The 25702-nt window shown below is 40.0% G+C and overlaps 1 protein-coding gene across 2 annotated transcripts in view; it reads right to left on the bottom strand.

The window, feature by feature from the left end:
• Khc (kinesin heavy chain) overlaps window positions 1-25702 on the bottom strand; it is a 721767-nt gene that overhangs the window by 11691 nt on the left and 684374 nt on the right. For both annotated transcript variants that reach the window (XM_076184928.1, XM_076184929.1), the window contains 5 exons: window positions 21815-21970; window positions 21233-21352; window positions 19213-19356; window positions 16541-16725; window positions 13417-13518 (listed from right to left, as the gene is read on the bottom strand). In XM_076184928.1, the coding sequence (XP_076041043.1) occupies window positions 13417-13518; window positions 16541-16725; window positions 19213-19356; window positions 21233-21352; window positions 21815-21970 (707 nt within the window). The remainder of the gene's footprint in view (window positions 1-13416; window positions 13519-16540; window positions 16726-19212; window positions 19357-21232; window positions 21353-21814; window positions 21971-25702) is intronic.

Here is a 25702-nt window from a genome sequence, read left to right as displayed (position 1 = left end):
TGGGAAGGTATGTGATAGGATGAAGTTGAAGGTAAATGTGGGTAAAATTAGGTGATGAGATGTACAAGGGGAGAGGATGGCAGCAATTTGGATGTAAGTCTTAAAGGAGAGAGACTGGAGGAAGTGGATATCTTTGGGTACTTGGGGTTGCATGTAGCAGGAAAGGGAGGAGTGGAGGATTACAAAGGATTACAAAGGCGGAGCATGCCGACAGGAGACCTTTTGATCCATATCTAGGTGGAGGTCCATATCTAGGTGGAGGTAAATTGTAGATTGAGAGAAGCAAGTAAGTGCCTCAGGGGATTAAAAAGTGTAATGAGAAATAGGCATTTGGGAATGGATGGAAAGAGGAGATTATATGAAGGGGTGATTGTGTGGACAGTACTGTATAGGGCAGAGACATGGAATTTAAGAGAAGCAGAGAGGAAAAGTTTAAATGTGCTTGAGGTGAAATGTCTAAAAAGTATGGTAGGTTGGATAGAGTGAGAAATGAGGAGGTGAGAGGGAGAACAGGGGTGGAAAAGATGGGAGATAGGGTTGATGAAAGAGTATTGGGATGGTTTGGACATGTGAAAAGAATGAGTGAAGAAAAATTAGTAACAGAGGTGGGTAGAGTGAACATGAGGGGGCAACTGGAGAGTAGATTGATGAAAGGGGTGAAAAGGGTGTTGAGCAAGAGAGGAATATCTGTTGTCATGTAGTAGTGTCATGCAGTAGGCTATATGTATATAAAAAAAATAATAGTGTCACACAGTAGGTTATATAAAATGTGTTAGGTAGTGCTTGTCCATGTATCCACAAGAGAATTATATAATATTATAAATACCTTTGCTTACTGTCTTGTGTGCCATGACATATTCAAATTTGATTTGGTCACAATTAACTTAAGATATGTTATGCTATATAATGAGATGTAGGACCATAGAAAAATTGAAATACAGATTTTCAGTGGAGTATGGCAGAGCAGTACAAGAATCAGACGAAAAAACTTTGGAGGTCAAAGGTTGAGCACATAACAATGGCATAGGAAAGTAGTGTCATCATCATAGGAGTGTGTGTATAAGCAGGATTCATATAGGTAGCTAATGATAATCTGCAAATCTTCTTCACACAAAAATAAAGAATGAAAATGAATGTGTGAAGACAGGTAAATAAGAATATAGACTAGGCCTATGGATATAGAAAATGGCACCTATGCCATTGGCACTTACAAGTGCCTCACATATAAAAAGAGGGTTGTGTGCAAGCACATCCTTCTTCAAGTCCCTTGTACCATTGTGTAAGTAAATTTTAGTATTTTTGCACATCACCTTTTGTTTGCCCAGAAGAATGGATTGACTGATATAAAGGGAGAAGTCACATACTGGCACTGGATTGGTAGGATTTGTTAAAGTCGTGGCCAGATGTAGTATGGTTCATCAAAAACACACCAGATCATGACACTGTTGAGCTAGGAAGGGAGGAGGCAGGAGGTAGGGGTGAGTGGAGAATGGCTGTGTATAGATGATACTGTGAAGCAAAGAAAGGAGTGGGTGGGGGATGGGGGGGTTAGGGAGTGGTTATGTGTGAATGATATTTTGATGCAGCCTGAAGGGATTTCTCCCTGTCTTCTCTTTTTATGCATGAGGGGACAGAGAAGGGGGGTTGCCAATTAAGTGAAGCAGCCTTGCTGTGGATGTGCTGCATCTTGCTGCATTGCTTCTGACCCAGAGCAGTGGGTAGTAAACAGGGATGACCCGTCATCCATGAAGAGCTAAGATGAGAAGGAGGAAAGGGTGGTGGATGGGAATGGAATCGGTGGGGATAGAATGGGTGGGTATATGCCTTTTGATTGGCTATCTCCCTGGTGAGGGGAAAAAGCCTTTGGTATATAGACAGAAAGAAACCCCTTCTGCAGTGAGTGTTAAAACAAAACTCGAACTACTTGCGGATATAATGGATAATATCTTGAGCTCTCATGTGGAAGACCCAAGTTTAAGGCTCATACAGGGTTTGAAGGCTTCAATAACACTGCAAGCCATTCCTATCCCCTTTAAGCTCATAGATTGGTCTATATACCAGTCTGAGTTCTTACGTGGGGGAATAACAGCTGACAGTCATAAGTCCAGCATGTGATTTGACTATGTGTTGAATTAAATGGCCTTTGTCATTAAGAATTCTTTTTGGCACTTGGGATAAATGGATGCAAGAATGTGTGCTCATAACCAATGTCTGCTAGAATGACATTTGTTATAAGCTGTAATACCTGTACCACTAAACTCTAGGTAACTGTATGGATTTTTTTTTAAGCAAATGTAAACATTAACCTGAGAGAAATGATTAAATTTGCCTATGTGAGTGAACAAAATATAAAGTAATATCACCTAGTGAGAGCTGTGTAAGTATGCTCTCTCTCCCTCTCTCTCTCTCTCTCTTTCTCTCTCTCTCTCACTCTCTCTCTTTTAAAAATACATGGGGAAACAAACACAGATGATCTCCAAATCTGAAAAGTAACAAACCACAAGGAAAACTTATGCAGCCAGTCTACAAGAGCACTACCATACAATATTTATATTTCCAATACAGCTGTGCTTGTGAATGAAGAAGCCAACTACTGCATGAAATAGAATTACAAGAAAAAGAAAATACGTACGACACACATGAAAAAAAATCATCAAACAACATAAACTAAGGAGATTCTGCATAGCCTAGTATGGGGGAAGGTTATTACCCTTCTTACATACAATTAATTTCACAAACATAAAAAAAATGGGGATTAAACAAATGAGAATCAGCTTGGCATGCTTGTGCTAGGGTGCCCCCATGAAGTGGACGTTCAAAAAAGTGTGGTCATGATTTTGGGCTCCAAGGAAACTGGTACCTAAAGAAATGGTTTGCTGTGAGGAATTCTGTCAAGAGTGTGATGATGCAAACCAAAGGTCATAGGAAAGGATGGCTGGGTACTCAACTCATGAATTATAATATCTGCAAAATTTTATGTGCACCCAGTGGGCAATCACCCACCCCCTAAGTCTCAAGAAAAGAGTTTTTGAAGGAAAACAGGTGGAGAAAATGAAGTTACTCAATCATTCTGCTGCCCTAGTTCTCCCTTTGCAGGAGACCTGGGGCCTCCAGGTAGTGGCCAATGCTTGGTCTATACGTCACTCAGTGAAGAGATCTTGTGCTGTTGTCTATAGAGAATGAGTGAGGAACTATAGTATTGTGTCTTTTGTATAGTGATTGCTTCTTGGGCATTTGGTGTCCATTGTCTGGCCAATTCTGTGCTGATAAGGTGTGAGAGATGGTGACCCAAATACAGGTGTGCTAGTGTCATAGTTGGAAATTGATAGAAAGATATCTTGGACACAGTCCAGAGAACAAGTGACAGCCTCTTGGGGCTGTACTTTCAGATGGAGGTGAAGGTGTTGACAAGTTTTGAAGGTAGGTGGCAGGAAGAAATTTCTCTCTGATGTCCATCTTGTAGGATGCCACTTGAAGGTGCTTGTCATTGATTCCTAAAATTTTCTACTTCTATAAAACAAAACAATTTGATTTCATAAATTTTACAAATAAGTGTACTATGTGCTTCCAGAATGTGTACTACAACAGTTTTGGCAAGAATTCTGGGATGTGAATCATGGCTGTTGGATTAAGGTGATATAAAGAAAATTAAATAAACAGTGATACATGTGATAATGGTGAAGTCAGGTGAGGGCGGACCAAAGAGAGGAAGGTAGAAGGTAGGAAAAGTACTTTATCTATGATACAGACAGGCAATTTTACATTTCACAAAGCAGAAAATGAAGTTAAAGCTAAATAAAAAATGGAAAATAGGTTTCAGACCTTTCTGGCATGAGAAATGATGTCATTATAGATCCTTTGCCAATTTTTCTATAAGAATAAATGGATATGCTATGTAGTCAATTGGAACAACGTTTTGCAGCAGAAACAAAATGGGTTTTAATCCAGAACTTTGTCCTAAATCTGATTCAAACTAAAATAATTCACTAATAAAACTGAAAATATAAACTTCAATGATTACTTGTATACTCTTAGTATACAGAATAGAATTTTGTACTTTCAGTGGACTGAGGAACGGCATGTGGAATAATAATAAAGGTGTGCTATCACACATAGGGATTTTGAAGACATCATGATCTCCACTACAAATACAACCAAAATCTTCCAACTGAAATCTCTACTCATGCTGACCTGCTTTAACAAAAAAGAAAGAAAAGAAAAGAAAGAAAATATATATATATACACACATACATACATATATATATATAAATATATATATATATATATATATATATATATATATATATATATATATATATATATATCTATATATATATATATAAATATATATATAAATATATATATATATATATATATATATACATATATATATATATATACACATATTGAAATGATGTCAAAGCCTAAGTAGCAGCTGAAAGAATAAAACTGGATACAGAGATTGGAGAAAACAGAGGAATATGCAATAGTGAATAATCAGTACATGAAAGAGGAGAGGAGAAAATAATTTGAAGGGAAGGAAATGAATTAGAAGAAACAAAGAAAGAACAGGGAGGAGCAGGGGTAAAGGGCAGGGAAGGAGGTTGGGGACAATCAAGAACTAGAATGGGGAATAGTTGAAGTTAGAGTACAAGTTGAGGAGGAACTGAATGAAAGGAAACAAAAATATGAGTAGCAGAAAATGAAAATTAAAGTAAAACAAAAAGAAAGAGAAGACTGATAAGGATATAAGGAGTGACATAATAGTGTCGAAAGGAGAAAATGATTTAAGGTATGGAGAAAGAGAAAAACATGAAGATGAAGAAGAGGAGAAGACAGAAGAGACAACAGTGAGGGGGATGTGTCAGAAACACAAGCATTGAGCATTATAGTGGGCTAGATGACATCACAGTGCATAAGCCTCCTTGCCAGCATAAAATCAAGCGGAAAAATTATGACAGTACCAGGGTCACAAGCACACCATCTGTGGCATTCAAGACTTCCGTGGTCTCATAATCCCCACCATTAGCAGCAGTAGCAGCATCCCCATCACCAACAAAAAATAACCACAAAAAATAATAATAATATTAATAAAGATAATAAACTAGAATAAATCAAATATGGAGAACAAAAAATTGCATCAATAGAGCCACTAATCCACGTACTGTACAGTAAATAAAACTGTCAACACTATGGCCAACAAGTGCAGCATCACTTAAGAGCAACTTTACAAAGAAAGAATGAAGGAACAACAGCATCAAGAACAGTACCATCAAACACATGAGCAAGAGCAGCAAGAGCACAGAAACATTGAGGTTTGGGCCACCCTCACCCTCAAAGATTGTGAGACGTTCAAAGAGTAGGTGTTGGTGAAGAGGGACTCACCTAAAGGGGGCCCTTGGAGTCCAATGCCGCAAGCTGCAGACAAAGGGAGGGTAAGAACCAAGCTGAAGGACACTCAATGGGCTTCAACCCTTCAGTAGTGGCATTCCTCAAGAATTTGTCTGAGCTGACATCATGCGATTAAATTTTGCCGAGGGACTGACCTGAACTGAAGCAGGGTCTCAACAGTCCAGGATCACTCTCGTTTAATTTTTTTTTTTTTTTTTTTTTTTTGACATTAACCAGAAAGAGATTTCTAAGTATGCGACCATGAAGATGGGCTTGAACAGCCTCAAAACCATAATTTTATCAAGAATATCTTTCTTGTGCATCCAAGGCCTGACTATTTGAGGACAGAATCTTGGAACATTTGGGTGACACCTGCCATAGACAAAGAAGGCCTCATGGTTAGCTATGAGGTTTAAGTTGGCACAACCACTTTTAGAAGGCTGCATAATTAACAATGATTGTGCTTTGGAAATCAAAACACATTACACAGGTTTCAGGAAAAGTAATTACGTATTCATGCCTTCTTGCTCAAAATGTACACATAAAGTTGTGAATCAGTAGGATATTCCAAGATTCTTTCCTTTCATTTTTCTTTTTTTTTGCTTCAACTTCAATTATTCCATCTTATGTCATGTGTGCTGAACACAAAAAAAAAATACTATCACTATCTCGTCTAACACCTCTTGGTTTGGCATGAACATCAAAGCTAGAGGGAAAAAAAAAAAAAAAAAAAAAAAAATCCTTCCTATCACTATCTCATCTAAGATCTCTTGGTTTGGCATGAGAGCGCATCACAAGGTCATGGGAATAAACTGAGAAAACTACATGCCTCAAGGATATCAGTAAGCACAATTTTCAGTAGATGCATGAATTTATGGAACAGCCTAAAAACGGGGAATATTTCAATCTTACAACCATAAATGAATTTAAGGCTACGCTTGATCAATGGAGACAAAGAAAGAGGACCACATGAGCATAGCTCCTTTTCTGTACATTACAATTAGGTAAATACAGCTGATGGCTGAGAACCTTTCATGTGTACAGTGGTGTATATATATTAATGATTTCATATATACTGTATAGCAAAATACCATTATATTAGTACTTATACCATTTTCTGTTAACCTATCTATAACTTGCTAGTTCTTGTCCCTCCTTGGAGAGAATAAATTGTGAATGAATGTGAACAAAAAGAAAGTGAAAAGATGTACAAGAAATGGTTGTGAGTGGGTGATAAACTGACATAACAAGAAGGGATCTCTCAATGTCTTCTCTACTTGTAGAGGGACATACAAAGGGTCACCATATAAATGAAGTGGGGGTAGTAAACCAGCTTCAGCTGTTGGACCCTACTAAGGAGGCGCCATTTCTTGCTGCATTGCTTCTAACACAGGCAGTGGACAGGAACCAGGGATGGCTTTTTATCCGCAAGAAGCTAATAAATTTTCAAAATTAAAACAATGGGTGTTAGATGTTTGTGGGATGGGTGAGGATGGGTACATTCCTTGGGTTCCTACCTCTCTTAAAAGAGGGAAGAAGCTTTTTGGTATATAGATAGATATATAGTTTTGGCACAGCCAGTTATTATTCTTAATGCTTTATTTTCTGTATTTTGAAGGATGTCTGTTTTTGTTGGATGGATAATTGTATAGTTCTTCTAAGATTTTATGTCCAGTGAATTAAGTTTCTGCTGGATAAATCTTTTGTCCACCACTGTTCTAAGGTACCTCGAGGTCACATTTATGAGTGGAGATGAGGAAATGTGATCCAGTTCTACTCCAGGGGTCATTAGACTTTAAGGATCCATTTTCAATCCATCATCTCAGTGTTGCATCTTGAAGAAGTGAATCTTTGATAGCCATGCCTAAGGAGTGTCAAAGACTTGCTTATATTTTTTTTACTATCATCACTATTCTTCCCTTTGGGCTGTGTCAAAATATCATTCACACATAACCTTTCCCTAACCACCCATCCCTCACCCACTCCCTTGCATCACAGTATCATCAATACAAAGCCATTCACCACTCACCCCTATATTGTACCTTTTACCTTCCTTGCTCAACAAACATTCCCCTCTTGCTCAATATCCCTTTCACCCCATCCATGTATCTCATTTTTGGTGATCCCCTCAAGTTCACTCCATCCACTTCTGCCTTCCACACCTCTTTTACAAATCTTTCTTTACTCTACTTATTCTTTCCATGTGTCCAAACCATCTCGATCCTCTTCCATCAGCCCTATCTGCCATTTCTTTTTCCACCACCCATTCTCCTCCTCACCTCGTTTCTCACTCAATCCAACCTTGTAACCTTTATCATACTTCTCAATCATTTCATCTCAAACACATTTAAATTTTTCCTCTCTGCCTCTCTTAAATTCCATACAGTGCTATTGGCACAATCACCCCTTTATATGGTCTCCTCTTTACATCCATTCCTAAACACCTAGTTCTCATGATGACACTTTTTAATCCTTAAAGGCATTTACTTGTTTCTCTCAGTCCACAACTTACCTCCGCTTCCACTGTCCCTTTCCTGCAACTTTTGGCCCTAAATACCTATAGCTACCCACTTCCTCTAGCCTCTATACTTTAAGATTTATTTCCAACTTGCTGTCATCCTCTCCCTTTGTACATCACATCACTTTACCTTTTTCCACATTTACCTTCAACATTTTCCAATTACATACTTTCCCAAACTCCATCACTAACTCCCTTGATCCCCTCTGATTTTGCTACAAGTACAGTATCATCAGCAAACAACAACTGCCTTACCTCCCATTTTTCTCAATTTTCTTTAAACATCTCCAGTCCCCTGCACATAATCCTTGCATTTACCTTCTGCACCACCCCACCCACACTGATTAGCCATGGTGACGTGACACATCACTGATGCAGTCCCTCCTCAAACCGCTCAGTCTCTTCATTTCCAATTCTAACACATGCTCTACTATTCTTGTAAAAACTCTTGACTTCCCTTAACAGCTTCCCCACAATCCTATATATCTGCAATAACTCCCACAGTGCCTTCCTGTCTATCCTGTCATAAGCATCCCTAAAGGCATAAAAAACATCCTTAACTTTTGCCAAAGTTTTCTTATGTATCTATCTTACTGGAAATATATGATCCATGCAACCCCTACTTTTCCTAAGCCCACACTGTTCCTCATCAGTTACTCTCTCTGTTCCATTCCTAATCCTCTCAATTAAAACCCTCCCATAAACCTTCCCAATTACACTCAACAAACTACTCCCTCAGAAACTACAGAAACTATTACACTCACATTTGTCCCCTTTCCCCATGTAAAATGGAACTATACAGGCACTCCTCCAGTCCTTCAGCACTTTACCCTTCCTTAGACATACATTAAACAACCTCACTAGCCAGTCCACTATTATTGTATCTCCCTTCTTCAGACACTCTGCATGACACCCATCTGATCCAGGTGCCTTATCTGTTTTCATAATATTTTAGACTACTTGAACATTATCTTTTCTTGTTTCTCCTCCATTTTACTCTCCCATCACTGTCATTTTCTTAGTGCATCCCACTGTTACCACCATTCCCTCCCTATCCTCCTCCACATTTAAGAACTTCCTAAAATACTCTGCCTATCTTACCCTTACTGGCTCCTCTTCTGTCAATATCTGTCCATGTGTGCCTATTACCTCTTCTTCTCTACTTGACTTGCATCCCCTTCCTCTCTTAGCTTCCTTCTAAAACATCTTTATATTACTTTCAAAATTTTCTGTCAAACTCCTCCCTCACTTTACATATACTCTCCTTTATCTTATGTTTTGCTTCTCTTCTTTTTCCTTTGTACCTCCCATATGTTTCTCTCATCCTACTTTGCAACCAATCTGTAAATGCTCGCTTCTTCTCTTCTACTACCTTCTTCACTACATCATCCCCTTTCTTCTATTCCCCTTCCATCTTCCTTGTTCCACATGTCATCTTTGCACACCTTGTCACTCCCTCCTTGAAACAACCCCATTCCTCTTCCACTTCTACCTCTACTCTATCCTTCACCACCTCCCACATTTCTCTCAGCTTCTCCTTGTACTACTGCTCCTTTTTCTTCTCATTTAAACAATTTGCTCAAGCACCTCCCCATCTTCTGCCTCTTTCTCTACCTATCCTCCACTCTCAACTTACTGTCCAGTAAAAAATTATCTGATATTCCCCCCACTCTATCCCCTGAGAATATGGACATCCAAAACTCATTCTACTTTTTTCCTGAATACCACTACATAGTCCATTAATGCCTAATCAACCATCCTTCCATCCACCACCCTCTCACATGTGTGCTTATGTTCGACTCTTCCTAAACACTGTTAGTTATCCTCAACTCTCTAAAAACATCTCCACCATTAACTCTCCACTATGATTTTTAACCTGGCACTTGAAACTTCCCAACCACTCCATCTACTGGTTCATCCCATACTCTAGCAATGACATCTCTCAATACCACTACATTGATATTCCTCCCAAAACTCTCAAAGCACTCATTCAAAATTATCCAAAAAACTTCCCTTTCCTCTACACTCTTCTCACTACCAGGACCATATGTGCTTACAAAGATCCACATATCCCTTCCCAGTTTCACCTTCATCCACACTGACTTTGAAGAAACCTCCTTCCACTCCACCACACACTTACCTATCTCCTCACTTACTAGTAGAGCCACCCTTTTCCTCCCTCATCCTCTCCTCATTCCTGACACCTTCCCTACTACACTCCCAAACCCAAAATCACCCCTCCCTTTCAATTTAGTTTCATTTAATGCAAACACATCCATTTTCCTTCTCTTCCTTCTCACAGACATACTGCCTATCTCTTCCCTTTTACTCTCATCTGTACCACACCCACACACATGAAATTACCCAAACCTTAGGGTTCTGGTTGGAAAGCTCCCAGACCCCCTTATGACTTGACTTCTTGTAAGAATGTACCTCTTGGGGTTACAGAGAGCAGGATGCATAGTCCCATTACTCCAACCTGTTTTAGCCACCTTTGACGACCTGAGTGGAAAAACTTAGTACAGTGAGTCCTCATTATACGGTACATATGCGTTCCTGAAAACCTTACCGCAAATTGAAATTACCGTATACCGAACCCAAGTTTTGATTTATGGCAGACGTACCTTCTCCCTGCTCTTTCCTCTTCAAAATATCTAATTTTACCTCCAAAACACAAGTGGATACCGTATCTGTGAATTTTTCTTACCTTAAATAGAATCGAGGGTAGTAATTACCAAATACCATAACTGTGAATTTGCTGGATAAAGAATGACCATATAAGGAAGACTTACTATAGCAGTATTCTTTCTTCCCCCTACCACTATGGACTACATATTTGTGCATGATGGGACGAAGAGGTGGGATTGCCAATTAAGTGAAGCAGCCTTGCTGTGGATGTGCTGTGTCATACTGCATTACTTCTGACTAGTGGACGGGATACAGTGATGACCCATCGTCCATGAGGAGCTGAGATGAGAGGAGGGAAAAGTGTGGTGGAAAGCCCTTGGTATATAGATTGATAAATATTACTGTTCTGCCAGTTGATATTTTCCTGTTGAAGCCTTTCAGTACTTGTGAGGTGAATTCTGTAAAGAGTGTGATGTCTTCTTTGAAAGCACATTGATTTGGCAGGGTTGGAATATGAGTTATGATTTCTTCTAGGATCAACTTTACCATCAGTTTGGATATGGTATAGAGGAGAGCTTTGTCTGTAGGATGCTGGATTCTCTGGTGGTAACCTGTTTGGTTTGGTTTGGTTTCAGGATGGGGACTATATGTGCTCATTTCCAGATTGTTGGCATGCCACTGTGTGTTCAGGAATGGCTGGCCATGTCTGTACTTTTTTGTGTAAATCAATCAACTCTCTGACTCATGTATCTACCCACAGCTCCCAGTAACTGGTGACAGGTCCATGGGTCACTTAATATCAGGTAACCCTTGTATTACTGTACAAAGGCTCCCTGTCAGTACTAAAGCATAGTTCATCTAATCCACTTTCCCCTCTTCCAGTTGACCTCCCCTCCAATGCTTCTTCCTGGACCTTCACCTGATCTTCATCTATTTTGCCCTATTTTCCTGTTATCTACAGTAATGACCTTAATAAACATGTTACTAGCTCATTTCTGTTCTTGTACAACATTTAAGGAAAAGAAAAGCTACATGAAAAAATATATATAGATAAGATAAAACAAAATAAATAAATATTGGAAGAGATGAGTACTCCATGAAAGCTCCTCCTTCACCTCCTTCAAATGAAAGCAGTCTAACTTAGAGTTAAACATATTTACAGAAGCAAACCAATGTCATAAACAGCAAAAGCAACTGGTGTTACTTCATTCTAATTAAAACCTAGTGGTGACAACTAGTATAGTAACATATTTACATTCTACTAACTTTTTCTCACATCTAACATTTGCTCACTGTATGTTGTTTTATTACCTCGACTGTTTCTTAACATTTCAGAATTTTTTTCCATTGGGATATCAGAAAATTTGAAAATGTATAAAGACTATCCATTCTATGTAACAGGGATGTAATAAACCACACTTCATTTAAAAGACCCAAGTGAAGAACTTAACATATATCTTGAGGAGGAAAAAAAGAATAGAAATTAAAAAAGAAAAAGGGAATGAGACATCCATGATGTCCTGGTCTTATGACTTTTTTCAAGTTTCCAAAGCAGCATCAACATGTAGCCTATGTATATGGTCTTTTACTCCAGGTGAGTCAAAGCACACCCCCTACATCAAGATACCCACTTACCTAGTTCTACAATCTTAGCACCTAACAGATGAAGCAGGGATGGCATATGGAGGGTGAATAAGTAGGTCTTTTGGTGTGAGTGACTACTTTGTTTCCATTAAGTGACAAGATAAAAAAGGTTAAATTCAGACATGGTCACTAATTTTCATCCATTGTTAAGTGTTAATATGGCATTGCATCAATCTCCTCAACAAAGTGATGCTCACTATAGACTTTTGTTCTGGCTGACACCAGATGATTTTATTGAGCTGTGGTGGACGACTCTGGGGTCTTGAATGATCATAACTCAATTTTTTCTTCTAGAGACCATCCTTCAGTTGAATAAAATGATCTAGTATTGGCCAAGGGTTGCCATAAAATGAAGCAGTGGGAATACACCAGCTTAGACTGTTGGACCCTGATATGGAATTGCCATCACTTTATGTGTTGCCTCTGACCTGATGACCCTTTATCCATGAGGTGTTATGGATGGGTTTTGGATAGGTGTATACTTTGTTTTAGCCACCCCTTCATAAGGGGGGGTGGGTCCTTTTATGTATTATCTATTATAAAATTCAGCTGATCCCAAGTGTGTTGAGAATGCTTTAAAAATCTTGAGTTTACCATATTTATGGGAGGCTAACTATGTACAAACTCCTTGTGTCAACTGAATATGATATGCACTACTAAGGCACATGTGAAATGTGCATTTCCTACATCTAAATTGAGCATGAATAAAGCTAACATAAGGTATGATAATACTGAGACTCATCCAAATCATTTAAACCTTCTGACAAGAAGACACTTCATGTACTTTGTTCTGGCTAAAAGCAGATGATTTTAACTAAACTTATGGATGAATCCTAAAGTGATGATAATCACTACTTCTAAGATCCTTTTGATTTAGGCTATGTCTTTTGTCTCAATACAGTTCTATGGCTTTGCAAACAAAAACTAAAATATACCGGCAAGTTGGATGAGATAACTTGTATCTCAATACATGGACATAAAAGAATATAAGAATATGGAGTAGAAGAATGAAACAATTATCACACATTCAAACCAAAACATAATGACACAAGTGCTTCCCTAAAGAATTACAGGTTACATGCAATCACGAAAAAATATAAACAAATTAATATTTTTTTTTATAAAATAATAAATGAACACACAATTAATGCAAAATGAAAGCCCACTGAAAGAAAATCCTCCCTCAGCATGGCATGATTCTTTGAGCATATGGATGAACATGCTCAAATACTTACATAAGCTCATGAAGTCGAGTGCTCTTCTCAGATTCTTCAGATCTGAGTTTCTCGTGCTCTGCTCTCAGCTGTTCATGCTCTAAGGTTAGTTTCTGATTTTGGCTGAAAGAGAAAACAAAGGATTGGATAGGTATTTCTAAGCATGAATCAATACATACATGGGCTTGGTACATATTCATGGAAGCTCTGATTGGATTCCCAAAAGCTATTGGTAATCACTATCTCCTTAAGGTTCCCTAACACAGTGGGTAAAATAGAAGGCTTCTGTTGTAATGAAACATTTGGCAGTTTATCACACTAAATACTATCTGCTAATGGTGGATTGATGCTGACAAGGCTGAGGGAATAATAGGAAAAAGAAAAAAAAAAAGAAGAGAGAACATAATATTCTGTAAAAGGACAGACCTTTCATTTGATAAAGAAGTGGATGATAATAATCTATTGATACATGGCTTGATGGCACAGTGGTAACATTCACAACCACTACTCCAGGGGTCTGAGTTCAAATCCCCTCCAGGGCTGAAATAATTTCAGTATAACTGTGCTGCAAGCCATTACTCCAACTCTCATGGGTGGTGAGTTGGGTGTGTGTGTAAGGTTACAGGATTACCCATAGATTGATCATATATGAGCTCTGAGCTCTCATCTGGGAGGGTAATAGCTGTCAATTGTGAGTCCAACACATTATTCAAGACCATGGTGAATCATACCAAGGGTTTTTTTTTTCCCTTACAAAGGAGGTAGCCAAATCATTTTCACCCCTCCACTCCCATCCACCACCCTTTCCTCCCTCTCATCTATGCATTGATGTTTTGGTATGTTCTTTGTATTGTTAGAAATGGTGGTAAATGAAATAAAAATTGATCCATTTGATCCATCAAAGATTACTTTGGATTTATGGATTAACCTATTAGAGGCTAATCTTGGTAGCTTGTCTATCACTGAAGATGTTAAAAAGAAGAATATTCTTTTAGTGTCATTGGAATAAGAAGTTTTTAATGTTCTAGGTAATCTGTGTGCACCCAGAATTACCAGGTTCCAAGTCATATGATGATATTGTTTCTTTGTTGAAAGCACACTATGTAGTCAAATCTTCCTATCACAGGAGCCTTTTGGTATTCCAACTAAGGAAAAAGAGGAAGAGTCTGTGAATGATTTATATGCAGATCTAAAAAAGCTAGCCAATGATTGTGTATTTAGATCACAGTTTGATTCCAGAGTGAGAGACCAATTATTTATGGCAGTGGGAAACGAAGTGCTTTTTTCAAAATTAGTAGCCTTGGATATAGGTTTAAGGAACATGACCTAGGTTAAAGTTTTGGGAAAAAAATCACAATTTCGAAAAAGTTAGTGAGCCCACAATGTCACAGTCAGAGGTTAGATTGGAATCCTAAAACTCCAATATTGTTTTGGCCTAACACTGGTAAATCATGGTCAAGATTGCATATAGACTATGCTGGACCTACTGAAGAGAAATATTTCCTTATTATTGTAAATTCCCACAGTAAGTTCTTGGATGTTCATTATGCTGCTGCTACAACTTTGAGAGTAACTATAAGACATTTAAGAGTCATTTGCTAACTATGGGATGTCAGATAATGACCCTAATCTGGTTTCTAATAAAATAGAGGAGTTTCTAAGAAAAAATGGCATTAGACATGTAACACTGACACCTTATCATCCATCCTCAAATGGATTAGCAGAAAGGGTAGTAAGAACATTCAAAGAGGGATGAGAAAAGTTTCAGAAAGGAGATATGCATACTAGAGTATGTAGATTCTTATTGAATTACTGAAGAACCATAAATTCTTCCACCAGTAAGTCTCCAGTGGAGTTAATGTTTAATATATTAATTGGGCAGTGGACAGGATGCAGGGATGACCCATCATCCAGGAGGTGCCAAGATAAGAGGGAAGGAGGAGGATGGAGGGGAGTGGAATATGTAGGAAATGGAATGGGTGGGAGTGGTTTCTATGCCTTTTTCTTTTTGGCTACCCCCCTGTGTAGGGGGAAAAAGCCTTGGTATATGTATGTATGTATGTACATTTTTCAAGGGTACTGTAGAAGCTGCTAGAGTGTAGGACAGATCTTTTGGTAGATTGAATAATGGAGTGTTTAAGGAGGAAGAGCCCTTGTATGGATTGAATGATGCAGTGTTTGTTCGCAATTATCTGACATGGGTGGAAAAAAAGGCTGATGAAATGCTTGGTTCAAGAAATTATGAGATTTCAAAGTTTGGGAAATATCATTTGGAAAAGACATGTAGATCAAATTATGCCAAGATTTGTGGGTGATTTTGGCCAACCTAAAAGTATCTATTCAATTAATACTTCCATAGATAACTCTTCAGTTGGAGTAGATGTTTCTAGTAATCCAATGTTGGATTCATGTGTGACTGAATATGATACTAATGTAGAACCTCCAAGAGAAGAAATTGTAAGTAACAACCAAGCTTGTTCAGTAATGACAAAAGAGATATGACATTCCAGTTGCATCTATAGACCACCTGATAGGTTGGATTTGTAACTATAAGTTATGTAGTTATTAAAAGGGGAGAAATGTAGTGTTTAGTGAGCCTGCTATGACTGGGTAAATTCTGTTGTTATGGTTGTCCTAGATCACATTTTGTTTTGTATTTATATTCTGACTGAAGAGATCATACTAAAGATAGGCTATGGACCTATTGGCTGTTGTTTATCATCCATCATCAATCTCATATAGTACCCCACAGACATAATATATGTTATCTTATTTTAATTTTTTCTCTAACAGGGGTCAGGTTGCCAATTTGTCTACTTGAGTATTTTGTCTTTATCAAAAGAATAGAAATATCTTCATGTATATAAAATGAGCTTTGAGATACCATAAGGTTATGATAGTGAACACATACTTAAGACTACAAATGCTGCCTTAGTATCAATGATAAAGTTAAGAATCTAACTTTCCAACAATGTAGCATATCTTTAGCATTATATTCAAACTAATGAACTAAGCAGTCATAATGAACAAAAAATTTCATTCAAGAGTTGCTCCTTCTCTGGTAAAAGAAAAAAAGAAAAAAAGAAAAAGAAAGAAAAAAAAACAGAAGCACATTATACAATCTAGAACATTCCTAGAAACTCACTCCTTAAGGTCGTCAATAAGAAGTTGTTTGTTGTTTATCTCCTGACGAAGTTGGGCAATCTGCTTCTGGTGGAGATCTCGGTGGGTCTCCAACTGACTCTCAATTGCCTCCTTCACAGCACCCTCTGAAGGTACAATACCTTCAGCTACCTTCAGGCGAGCTACCTCCTCTGTCAGAGAGTCCACCTGCAAGGATTCTCTTGTTAATAAGGCTAAGTGGATTTGTTATCACTTAATCATTGGGAGTCAATGTCACATGCATTCTTCACCTCATGAATTATAGTAGGGTAGAACTGAAGGAAACCTAAGCTACATTTAACTCATTGTGTGAAAGTGAGGATTAAGATGGGAGGGACAATGAACAGGTTTGGATGGGTGTGGGGTGGGTGTTAGTTATATATGCGACACAGCCAACCCCTTTATGTGGGGGTAAAAGGACCTTTAGTATGTATATATGTCACCCACATTTTGCAAATCTGCATAAATTACAAATATTCATAAAAGGTATATGAAGAGATGATGAAAAAACTCATTGAAACCCTGATATATCCAAAACTGCAATATGTCTCAGTGGTATGGTCCCCACACAGAGTGAAGGATATAAGCAAGACTGAGAGAATACAAAGGACAGCAACCAAACTGATCCCTAACCTGGTAGATAAAACATATGAGGAAAAACTAAATGCACTGGGTCTACCAACTTTGAAAGCTTGAAGAGAAATTGGTGACATGGTTACAGTGTTCAGGTCACTAAAGGGAATAGATTGCATTGATAGAAGAAATCTCCTAATTAAAGATGGGAGAGCTTTAAGAGGTCAATGATGTAAATTAAGAGAGACCACATGTTGAAAGGATGTGAAGAAATACAGTGTTCCATATACATTAATAAATATGTGGAATAACTTAGAAGGTAATATAGCCCAAGCTCAAACAATACATGAGTTCAAATCTAAATATGATAATTGGAAATCAAAGATATAGATTAAGTTGGAATTGTACATGAATTTAAGTCTAGGTACTTTATGTTAGAGGAATAGACATTTGGGAATGGATGCGAAGAGGAGACTGTATGAAGGAGTGATTGTGCCAACAGAACTGTATGGGGCAGAAACGTGGAACATAAGAGAAGAAGAGAGAAGGAGTTTGAATGTGTTTGAGATGAGGTGTCTGAGAAGTATGGTGGGGGTTACTAGGCTAGATAGAGTGAGAAATGAGGAGGTGAGGAGGAGAACAGGGGTGAAAAAGGATTTGGGAGATAGGGTTGATGAAAGAATATTAGTGGGGGGTGGGGTAGTATGTGTGAGTAAATTTTGACGCAGCCCGAAGGGATTTCTCCCCGTCCTCGCCTTATATGCAAAGGGGGACGGAGAGGGGGGGTCGCCGATTAAATGAAGCGGCCTCGCTGTGGATGTACTGTGTCTTGCGACACTGCTTCTGACCCAGGGCGGTGGGCAGGGTGCAGGGATGACCCGTCATCCAGGAGGTGCTCAGATGAGAGGAAGGGTGGGAGGGGTGTGGAGTGTATTTAGGGATGAAATGGGTGGGAGTGTTTTTATGCCTTTCCCTTTTTGGCTACCTCCCTTGGAAGGGGGAAAAAGCCTTGGTATATGTATGTATGTATGTACTGTATGTTAGAAAATTAGAGAATAGAAGGGACCCAACAAACATTGTTCCTTTATTGTATATTACAATTAGGTTAACACTAACACAATTCCTCAGGTTGACCAGTGGCTAAACTTCACCTTGTCATGAAAAAATAGGAGAGGTCCACAAAAGAACCAGCACAGAACCTCTAAACATCAGATTCCACCATACGGCAAATCGAACCTGGGACAAATGACAAGAAAGAACACAGCCCCATGTATGGTGATTAAGAGTCTACCAAGAGCCCAGACACTAACACCACAGCCAGTATACATTGCATCAGACCAACCTATTAGCTAAGTGGCACTAAACAAGAAGAGAAGAAAAAGAAAATAGGCTAGTTAGTTTAGCTCCTCCCAATGAATACACAAGAGGTATCATCCCCTTCTTTTCATCACACGCTGGCCTTCCTTTCCAGCTTAAAATGAAACCAGCAGGCTGAGGCCATCTCCCTGATCTACTAAACTCTTATTAAAAAAAAAAAATATATATATATATATATATATAAATAATATATATATATACATATCATGTGTGCAAGTCTAATAGATTCATTATCTGTGCCCAAATATTTGTGCTGCACATTTTACAAACATTTGTAATCTGTGCAGATTCGCAAAATGTGCGTGACATATACAGTAGAAGCTTGATTTAAAAGAATACAGAACTCTGGTACAACAATCCAAAATAATGTCTGCATAAATTATCATGAAGAATTTACCAGAAAACCCTCAATCCTATGGGGGAAGTCCATTAAATCAAGTAAAATGTCATGTTTGCATAATGTTATTGCAAAAGGTTTACAGGAAATTCCTGATTTTAAGGAAAAGCCCATCATACTGATCAAAAGTCATGTGTGAAATGCCTTTAATTTTATAAGAAAGCCTGATACATCATGTGCCTTACAACAGAAGTTTGATTTATTAGAATTAGTTATGGCTGGGTTGTTTTATCAAACAGAGCTTCTATTGTAATTACTACATTAAACCAACACTCCCTGTGGGTTTTCTAGGTCCACCCTTCACTTACCTGCTCCTCGAGCTGTCTCTTCCTAAGCTCGACCTCCCGCATCGACTCCTGCAAGGTCTTCATGCGGGCTTCATGTTGTGTGATCAACAGTCTACACTCGCTGAGCTCTCGCTCATAGTCGTCGATCTTGCGGTTACAGTCGCCCTGGATATAAGAAAACTGTCTAAGTCAAAGTTGCCAATTATTACATACATGGGCCACATTACTGGTTCCTACAGCACAGTTATGTTCTTGACAGATTTTATTCTGAATAAGTGAATGGGCAATTTTCGGCAGCTGAAGGGGAACCTCGATCTACTGAGAATCCCTTTTAGACTGACATGACTCCTTAACTACATAAAACTGCCTGTGCTATGACCTAGCTTCCAAAGCAGTCATTCCCTTGATATTTGCCCCAACTCCTCTGTGACATGAAATGAAAGCAATAAAAATGCCTTCCTTAACCATCCCTGTCCACTTGAGAGTCCCAGTCACTGGTCTCTGAGTATTTGTATTTGTTCCTATCTTGGGTGGAGGGGGGGGGGGCAGTATTGCACCAAAGAGGTGTAGTCATGAAATGGTATGACTTTTGTTATGGGTTATATTTCATCAATAATTTTATCCTTGCAGACAATCTTGTGCCGGTGTTGTGTATTATGTTTCAAATGTTGGTTCAGTTAGTCAAGGGTCATACTGGTGTTGAACAATAATAATAGTAATTATTGGCTTGAATTTCATTAACTGGAAAACCCACAACCTCACAGTGGCTGGCAATGGTCCTTAGGCGCAACAGCCTCTCCACGTCCGTTTCCCTGGTCACAGTGTTTAGCAATATGCCCTGGCTTGCAGCATTGGAAACATATGGTCTGCCCCGGCATCTCTCCACATTCCCTTGCCATGTGTCCCAGACTTCCACATTGATAACATTTGATCGTCATGGGCATCTCTCCACATCTGCAATAGTCACCCATGAACCCCCGAGGCTTTCTCTTCCACCGGATGACTCTTGACAAAGAGGCCTAATGATCGTTCAACAGTAGTTCACCTTGGTCTTTGGATCACGTGTTGGACTCGTGATCAACAGCTATTTCCCTCCCAGAAGAGAGCTCAGAGCTCGTATGACCAATCTGTGGGTAATGCTATGACCTTACATGCACACACACACCCAGCTCCCTGCCCACGAGAGTCGGAATAATGACTCGAAGCGCAGCGATACTGAAATAATTTCAGCCCTGGGCAGGATTTGAACCAGGTACCACCATACTGGCAGTCTAGTACTCTACCAATCGCGCCACCGAGTTGTGACTAAATATTTGCTTCTTACTGTACTCGTCAGAATTCTAGCACATGCTACCAAGGTATCTACACTTGTAGATTTTACTTCTGCTATCTGCTATAACTCAGCGGATATGTTGTTTGGAGAGCCATTCATAAATGCCAATTTCACTACTTACTCTAGACCCATATCCATTCACATAGTCCAGCTAGTCCCCGTATCTCGTTAGCAAACACATGAACTTGCTCGTTTGCTCATCGTATTTTGGATAGCTGACCATACACGTTGAACATGTTCTGCGGTAAAGCCTCTTTCAGCCTGGCTTGTATTTTCGTCTTGTCCTTTTGATCATTCTCCTCCATCTCGAGATATATTGCTAATGCCTCCTCTTCTAGAATTAAAACTATAAGTAGAGCTACGTTCCCGACATTGGTCAATTCAGCCACCAGCTTGGTTTTCTTTAGCTACGCCACTACATCTCCGCTCCTGTCGAATGGCTTGATCAGTTCCCCACTGGTTTTAGCTGTTTGCACCATTACGTAGGTCCCCTTGTAGGCCCAGCGAAATTGTCATATTGATTATAATGCATAAACGAACTATGTATATGTACATTTATTATTTCACTATAGTATTTAATAAAATAAAACCAAATAACATCATTTGGCATGATTCCAAACAAAATCTGTAACGTCTCGTTTGCTGGGACTAATAGTCGATTATTTATTTATTTATTTTTTTTTTTTGTCAATATGTCACCTCTCTCACCTGGAATCCTTCGAGAGTAGAACACCTCTGGACGAGGTTGCGCACCTCACTCTTCATCTTGGACACGTAGAGCCGCGCCATTGTGAACTCCTCTTCAATCTTGTTAGGGTCGTTGCAGTTCTGGAGGTTTAAATTGAACAACTTTAGGTTTAAGAAGGAAATAGGCAAGAAATGGTTTACCAACAGAACTATTAACTAATGGAAGACTTAGTAACAACGTAATGGGAGCTGAAACTTGATTGTTTTAAGAGAAGATGAGATAACCTTATGACAGGGATGACAGGAGGTAAGGGACATGGAATTGCCTAGTGTTGGCCTGTGACGTGTGTAGTTTGTGTAGTTGTAGAAATGGTAGTAAAACAGGATTATCAGTTGCAGATTAGAAAAGGAAGGGGACACCAGACTTCCCTCAAAAAACAAGGAGAGAGAGAGAGAGAGAGAGAGAGAGAGAGAGAGAGAGAGAGAGAGAGAGAGAGAGAGAGAGAGAGAGAGAGAGAGAGAGAGAGAGAGAGAGAGAGAGAGAGAGAGAGAGAGAGAGAGAGAGAGAGAGAGAGAGAGAGAGAGAGAGAGAGAGAGACTCACCTTAACGTTGATGTCTCCAGCGGATCCTCCGATGACATTGCCCATCTCGCCGAGGTCACTCAGGAGCGACACCAACATCTCGTTCATGCGCTTCTTGTGCAACATCGAACTGTCCCGCATCTGTTGCAAGTCGCTTTGCATCGAAGTCACGTCAGACTACGGGGGCGAATAGGTGGGGGGTGGCATGCAAAGTAGCGGAGTGGTAGGGTGGGTGAGCGGGTGGGGGGATAGTGTGTGTATGAGGGGAGCATATTTTTTTTGTGAGATTGGGGGATAGTGTGTATATGTAGGGTGCATATTTTTGTGAGATTATAGACGATTGTGTGTGATTTTTTTTTTTTTTTAGTTTATTAGTGCAAGATAGTGGTTTTATATTGCATTTAGCAGGCGTGAATGAGATTTTGCGTTTTATGTTTGGTGACCGTGGGTGTGATGTTCGAATTGTCGTTTGGTACGTGTGTGGATTGATGATTGACGTCGATTGAATTTCCCCTCACGTAGTCGTCGATTATGACGCGACGGAGCAGACATTCGTTCCCCGAAGTCGGGGGGAGCCATTGTCGTCGTTGTTTTCGTCGTTGTCGACGTCGTCGTCACCACCGTCGGGCGGGTGATGAAGAGGAGCCGACAAACCAGAAGCAGCGATGACGGGGCATGAGTCGTTCGATGACGAAGAAACGTCGATTGATCGGTTGGTCGAAGGGATTGGTTGGTTGACGGATCAGTTGGTCGGTGGTTGGTCAATAGATGGACGATTGTTGGCCGATGGATTAGTTGGTTCGTGGTGATTGGATCAAATGGATGATGATGGTTTTGGAGGTGAGGAGCAGTTGGGGGAAGAAAGAGAGATTAATGGGTTAGTTAGTTAGTCAGCAATGCCTTCTTTACCAGAAGGCGTGGGGATGAAAACACGATCAACTGATTCATTAAACCAATCACTAACGAGTCATTAATGTCATGGTTAGTTTGCATGAGCAATTAAACCAAGTTAGTTTGCATATCAGTGGGTAAAGTTAGATTAAATAAGGCGAGGAGAAGGAGGAGGAGGAGTAATTAGAAAGGGAGAGGAAAGGAGGACATACAGAGGCACAATTAGCGACATTCGCAATTAGTCTCAAAATCATATCTATTAACCCACGCCACGCGACCTTACGGCGCGTGTCATCGGTTCACAGACACCTTGGGCTTGAACTTGGCAGCCAGAGACGGAGACAAGTGATACAAGGGCGCGACTGAGAACGATCTGATGCAGGTCTGGTCGAACTCAGTTACACGTGGGTTATTTTCTCGAAGTACTCGACCTTGGGTAGGACGCGGAAGTAAGTAGGAGCTTGCACCAGCAGGAGAAAGTGGAGGTTAATTATGAAAGCTTTCGAGGACGGACTCAGAATAATAGCGAAGATGACGACAGTGTAGAAGGCAAGGAGGAGGTACAGGAGGACGAAGAAGAAGGAGGAGGAGGCAGGGAGGACGTAGCTCGGGAGGAGGGACGAGGAGCAGAAGGAGGCGAAGAAGGAGGGGGATGATGGGAAGAGGGAGAAACAGGAGGCGTCCGTGTTTGAGGAGGAGGTGGGTGACATCGGGGAGGTGGTTGTCGGGGTGGGGGTGAGGGGGGATTTGTGGGGGTGAATGGGGGATGGGAGGATGAGAGGTGGGATGGGCCTCCTTTTCGAGGGAGGTGTGTCTGAAGAAGGAGGAGGAGAAGGAGTAGGTGGAGAGGTGAGCGAAGGGGAAGAAAGGGAGGATAATGATGACGAGGAGGAGGAAGAGGAGGAGGACAGAGAAGATGAAGAGGGGGAGGAGGAGGAGAAAGGGGATATGGAATCAAGAGAAGAGCAGGAAGAGGAGAGGGAAGAGGGAAGAGAGCAAAGGGAAGAAGAGAGGGAGGGGCAACTGGAAGACCACACCGAAGAAGGTACTTCGTCAGTTTCTTCGCCAATTTCGATTCTTCGCAACCACTGGCGTTTTGAAAAAAAAGAAAGAAAAGAAAAGAAAATACGCTGAAGAAAATGCTAACAAGGTCTACGAATCATAAAGCCCTCAGGGCCGGTTTTTTTTTTTTGTTAGCTGAATAAAATCGTCTGGCGTCACGTCTGGGGTGCGGTAGGTTCTCTGAGAATTAATCAACGATTATCTCTCTTTCTCTCTTTTAATCCCCGCCCCTACATGATAGAATTTCCCAAAATTTATCTTTAAATTTCTATACTTGCCTGACGAATTACTAAGTCAAATTTTAACTCGCTGACAAACTATTTCTATTTATGAAAACCGTTAAAATCTATTAAAGATAAAATGAAAAACATAATTCTAAATATTCATCAATTCTTGAACTGCTGAATGTACGGATTCTATTTCACTGAACCCATTTAAGTCGTTCAATCAATCAATCAATCAATCCGTTGCCCCAGATCTCTCTTGCAAACAAACATTAAAAAGAAAAAAAAAATAGACAAATGAACAATTTTACAGGATTCGAACTGTAGGCAACAAACTCGCGTGGCATGGTCAGTACCACTTCGTCACGACGGACGTATAAATAAGTAACTTGATGCTTTTAATATAAATTGAATGTTAATGAAATGGAGGCTGCTGGCGTACGCATATGCCCCTTTCATCTCACCTTGGCGTACGCGTACGCACCCCTCACTCCACCTTGGCGTACGCGTACGCCCCACTCACACGGTGGGAATTTCAATATGAACTGAATGTTGATGAAATGGAAGCTGCTGGCGAACGCGTACGCCCCCCCTCACCCCACCTTGGTATACGCGTACGCACCCCTCACCCCACCTTGGCGTACGCCCCCAGGCTACTTTTGATACAAGTTGAATGTTGATGAAATGGAAGCTGCTGGCATGTGGACACGCCCCCCACCCCACCTGTGCGTACGCGTACGCCCCCTCACCCCCACCTGTGCGTACGCGTACGCCCCCTCACCCCCACCTGGGCGTACGCGTACGACCCCCTCACCCCCACCTAGGCGTACTCGTACGCCCCCCTCACCCCCACCTAGGCGTACGCGTACGTCTCCCCCCTCACCCCACCTAGGCGTACGCGTGCCCGTTAGAAAACGACTACTCTAAGGAAGACTGTATTTCGATTTACACCAAACGATTTCATTCAGCTGCATACACCACCCTAAGCACCTATGAGTTAAAACAACTACAAAGGACACAGGAAGGAAAAAAAAAGTAATTTCTAATTCCACCACGAAAATGAAAATACACCAATATACTAAGCAACAGTAGTACCTATCTAGAAAGGTACACAGTAAATTAATGAATTATACATATAAACATTTAAATAATTATAAGCGTGACAAAATGTATAAAAAGGTAAGAAAATGATTAACTTCTTATTACTGTTTAATAACGGAAGTCAATATGTTTTGATTAAACAAAAATATTAGATATTCAGATATTTCTTATGTCCACATATATAGACTATTTAGCTATATTTGCATTCAAATCTGAACTAAAATCTGGCAGAGTCGAGTATCTAATATATTTATATACATAGTTCCTTTTATAACCAAAACTATTTCATAAATTAATTTACGATTTTTTAAATTTAATTTTATGAATATATCATAGGTCAAGTTGTGATACTTCAACAAAAAACATGGGTCGGATAGGTTTGGGTATCTATAATAGTATTTTCACACCCACAGCCATATTCACACCCACAACCACAACAACCCACATCGACACCTACGACCCACTCACACCCACAACAATATTCACACCCACACCAATCACCCACCCACACCCACCGCCCGCCCACTCACACCCACATCCACCACTCACCCACACCCACCACCCGCCCACTCACACCCACAACCATATTCACACCCACAACCACCACTCACCCACACCCACCACCCGCCCA

The sequence above is a fragment of the Oratosquilla oratoria genome, chromosome 5 (genome assembly GCF_046742065.1).
Source record: "Oratosquilla oratoria isolate Oo_2021 chromosome 5, ASM4674206v1, whole genome shotgun sequence".
In the NCBI taxonomy this organism is placed as follows: Eukaryota; Metazoa; Arthropoda; class Malacostraca; order Stomatopoda; family Squillidae; genus Oratosquilla; species Oratosquilla oratoria.
The sequence above is the reverse complement of the archived record's forward strand: the minus strand, read 5'-3'. Positions and strand labels throughout refer to the sequence as shown.